A 3,974-nucleotide genomic window follows, 5' to 3' on the forward strand; every position below is an offset into this window, starting at 1 on the left:
TTTCTTCTCAAGTCCTGAAATCCTGCAAAAAAGTATATGCAGACGAGGTCCAGGCCAACCTGGTTCAGCTTTACCTTATGGAGGTTGGGGCCACATTAACCGTATGTGATAGCCTGCGAGAGGGGGCAATAGGGGATTCTGGATGAACTGTTTGTGGCCCTGCTTGGTTTTCCAGATATTTAAGGCTGGTGCAGAAACAGGAATCATTGGAAATGGGAAAGAAAGGTGTAGTAGCCAAGCCATGCGAGTGAAGTGGAAGTTGAAATGCATTCAGTGTAGCAGTTCATCATGACTTGGAAGAAAAAAAAAAGTCAAAGCTGAGCACAACAGGCACTACTATACATCTTATTTATCTGGGTTATGCTAACCTATTCATGTTTGCCCAATATAGGCCATGCGTTTTCTGGTCATGTTCAGTGTTGGTTGCATTTAAATCAACTTCATAGATGATTTCCATTACTGAAAAATACTGCTTTTGGCAGCAGTTTAATGACAATGTATTTCATGAGGTTTCCTTGCATTTAAATATAACATGAAGAACTTCTTCCCTTTGTGCTGACTGGGTGGTGGTGGGGGGGGACTTCATCTTATATTTGAGTAAATATGGTAATAACTACTTGCTAAGACACGGCTATTCAAGTGTTTCTAGTTCAAATGATACCTGTGTTAATATATACAATTACTAGAGATTACAAATAAATATAATAGTTTGAGGAGAAGAGCAAGTGAATTAGAGTGGCCCACGTAAAAATGCCTAAGGCCAATGTGAAAAACATTAAACACAATTAGGCATATAATTATACACTTAGTACATTAAATGCTTCCTTAAGAGTGAATTGATGAATCAGTTACAAAAGCAATTTAGAAATACAGAGCTGTATTATTCCATAAATCTTTTATTTTTTTAATGTAGTTTCTCTGTGTCATTCAAATGTCAAAACTAATGCAACCAGTTGCATTAAGTATGAAACTTCTGTATTTTCAGTTTCAGAAAACTACTTTTTTTCTTTAGCAAATAAAGACTATCAAAATTCTGACAATGAAATTAAGTAGCATATCCAAAAAGACAACTACAGCCAGTAATCTTCACCTTAAAAATACATAAACGCAACATACTGCTGCTGGGGAAAATACTATTTATTACACATTTAAATACAAACCTGAAATGTGTTGTGGACACAGATGTGGGGTATGTGTGTTAAAAAAAAAGTCCTGTTCTGCATCTCATAGCAGAACCTGCCCCTTTAAAAAATTCAGAGCATCAAAAGTTTATCTTTCTGAGAACAGCAAAGATATATTCCAAAAACATACACATTTTTTCACATGGCAGATATCTGTCCCCTGTGCGCAAAGTACCCACTGTTTGTAAACAGGGTTTTTTTGTGTGTTAATAGTTTTAAGGAATGTGTGAATCACAGTTCGCATGAATTTCTCCTGACAAGTACAATGCTACACAGTAGTTTCATGCTTCCACAACCCAGTCCTAATATTGCCTGTACTGTCTGCGGTGAGCAAAGGTCCATCCTGTCCATTGCCTTTAAGTGGCCCATTCTGAACAGCTAAATTTAAGCCATAAGATTTTTGCTGGCTTTCAAGTTCAACTGTTATTGGTTTTCTCAAAATATCCTTCTTGTTGTTTGTAGCAACCGTTTTTTCAGTATTTCTACTACATTTTGGAAGCGTACTGCAAGCATCACTGCTATCTTGTTGGGACTGGTTATACTGACGCTCTCTATAGGCTAAATAGGCTCTTCGACTCCTTGAATGCCCTTCACTGTTGCTTTGTCGACCTTTAGATAAGCCATTCTGCACACTTCCTTCCACACTTGTGGGGACATCATATGCATATTCCCTCAAAACAGTGAGCCTGCTTGCACGATGGCCCTTACTTCTGTTTTTATGGTGACGGTTTGGGTGCCCATTTGTCCGAAATTGTACCTCTAATGGTGCTACATGCATCTTAATATCATTGTCCACCGAATGTTCAGTCAAACTATTATCCAGCTGAGGACCCGTGCTTACTGGTAGAGAACTAGGATGGCACTGAGCTGCTGCAGCCTGTATATTAGTTAGTTTACAACCCTGAGATGAATGTTTTAGGCTTGATGCACTCTTGTTTGTGCACGAGGACTCTGCACTGCTGTTGGTGCATTTGGGAGCCTCTCCACTGGTCCCACTGGAATTGGAGGGCTGAACGTTAACTTGCACAGAGTACGTGCTCCTTCCAGGGCAGCAGGTTGTTATCCAAGCATGTCTGACATCTTCCCTGTTGATGCAGTGATGCACCAGCAAAAAGGCACTAAGACTTAAACATGTGGCTCCAAAAAAGCAGCTAAAAATCAAGTCCACGGGATAATATAAAGAAACGGACAAAGCCCCAAAAATCCATAGAGCAACATATAAAAGCAAAGTGAGGCTCACTCCCAAAAGCTGAGCTTGAAAACTGTGTTCATTCTCCAAAGCTGATGTGGAAACCAGTGACACTGACAGCGAATCCTGATGAGTCAGTTCCCCATGTTCGTTAGTTGCTAAACGCTGCTGTTCCTCAGCTGGCTCTTTAAGTTCATATTTACGTTCAGGGTGTCGTTTCAATTGTATAAATATACTGAGAAAATACATACAATTGATGAAAATGATGAAACTAGCTGGTCCATAGAAGGCTCCCAAGCTAGGTTCCCATGTCATCCAACAACTGGAAAAGAAAACAAGACAGTACATCAAAATGGACACTGCCTCAGAAGTAATCTTTTTTTTACAGACTATTTTGAACTGCTGAAATGCAACGTGGCTCATCTGCCAGAAGATTCACAATCTATATTTTGTTTGCTGAAATACCAGTCAAAAGTCCTAATAATTTATGTCAAAGTTCTCAATTATCTGATACTCACTATGGAGCATTTGGCCTGCTGCCATAATTCCGGATGTTAGCTGCTGCTGTTATTCCACAGACTATAATAGGAATCCCTCCACCAATAAGGTAGAATCTAAAAATAAGGCAAAGACATTAATGGTCTTAACAACAGGTTAAAGAGACTTTGTTTAGGGAGCAGGTGCTAGGGGCTGTTGGTAAGAGGCTAATTTGTCAGTGATATCCACCTAGAAAAATCACTTTGTACTTCCAGGATTTTGAGAGTCAGGATGCTGAAATGAGAAAAGGAAGGTCAGTCTTAGCTTGGTTGAGGCTTGGGTGAAACCATTCTGAAAACCATCAGGGTTGTGATTGGCAATTATCAGTAGGAAGCTGTTAGGAGGGTGGGATAAAGGGAGAAGAGTAAAATAATTTCTGATACTATAACAGACAAAGTATGAGGTAACGCACTTGCACTGGCTTCAAAAGGGGACGCAGAGCTGCTGTTTGGAGTTCCCCACAGTTCTTATTGCTGCAACTATTACATGTGCATGACCTTGTGGTAATACAAATGGGCTCAACTGTTTCAGTTTGACCCAAATAAACCAGGGTTAAAGTTGGCACACTTTTGCTACTCTTGTATTGCCGTATTCCTACATAGTAGTTAGTGTAAAAGCAGATGCAGGATCCTGCACAGTAAAATTTGGAGTAACAAAAAACCATGCAAATTTGGGCAGTCTTTCCAAACAAGTATGTCTTGCTAGTATCTACAGATCAACAGTCAACCTGCATTTCCAACAGATGAAACTTCTTCCAGTGCTGCAAGGCTGCCCAACCCTGTCACAGCCACCTCCCACCCCACTGCACACCTCCCCATGGAACAGCTCCCCCTGAAGCCCTCTCCCAGCACTGCTGCCGCCTGCCCTGGCCCAAGCACACCTCAAATGCCAGCAAGAGCCTGGTGCCAGCTGCACAGATCTGGGCCCTCCCTCCCCCATGACCTCCTGGGGTGCACGGAGAGGCAGGAGCTTCCCCCCTGCCACACCCTGGACGAGCTGTGGCTCCATCCTGCGTCCTACCCTGCCCTTCCATGGGCCTTGATCTGCCCCCCCCCCCTTTCAGCCCC

The 3,974-nt window shown here is 41.8% G+C and overlaps 1 protein-coding gene across 1 annotated transcript in view; it reads right to left on the reverse strand.

Moving 5' to 3' along the window:
- Positions 1 to 876: 876 nt before the first annotated feature.
- Positions 877 to 3,974, reverse strand: part of ADGRA3 (adhesion G protein-coupled receptor A3) — a 57,876-nt gene continuing 54,778 nt past the window's right edge. Inside the window, exons 16-17 of the mRNA XM_019552574.1 lie at positions 2,889 to 2,984; positions 877 to 2,692 (exon numbers count right to left, since the gene is read on the reverse strand). Coding sequence (XP_019408119.1) covers positions 1,450 to 2,692; positions 2,889 to 2,984 — 1,339 coding nt within the window. The 3' untranslated portion in view covers positions 877 to 1,449. The remainder of the gene's footprint in view (positions 2,693 to 2,888; positions 2,985 to 3,974) is intronic.

Source organism: Crocodylus porosus, unplaced genomic scaffold (assembly GCF_001723895.1).
Source record: "Crocodylus porosus isolate Cpor-Errol unplaced genomic scaffold, CroPor_comp1, whole genome shotgun sequence".
Lineage (NCBI taxonomy): Eukaryota > Metazoa > Chordata > Crocodylia > Crocodylidae > Crocodylus > Crocodylus porosus.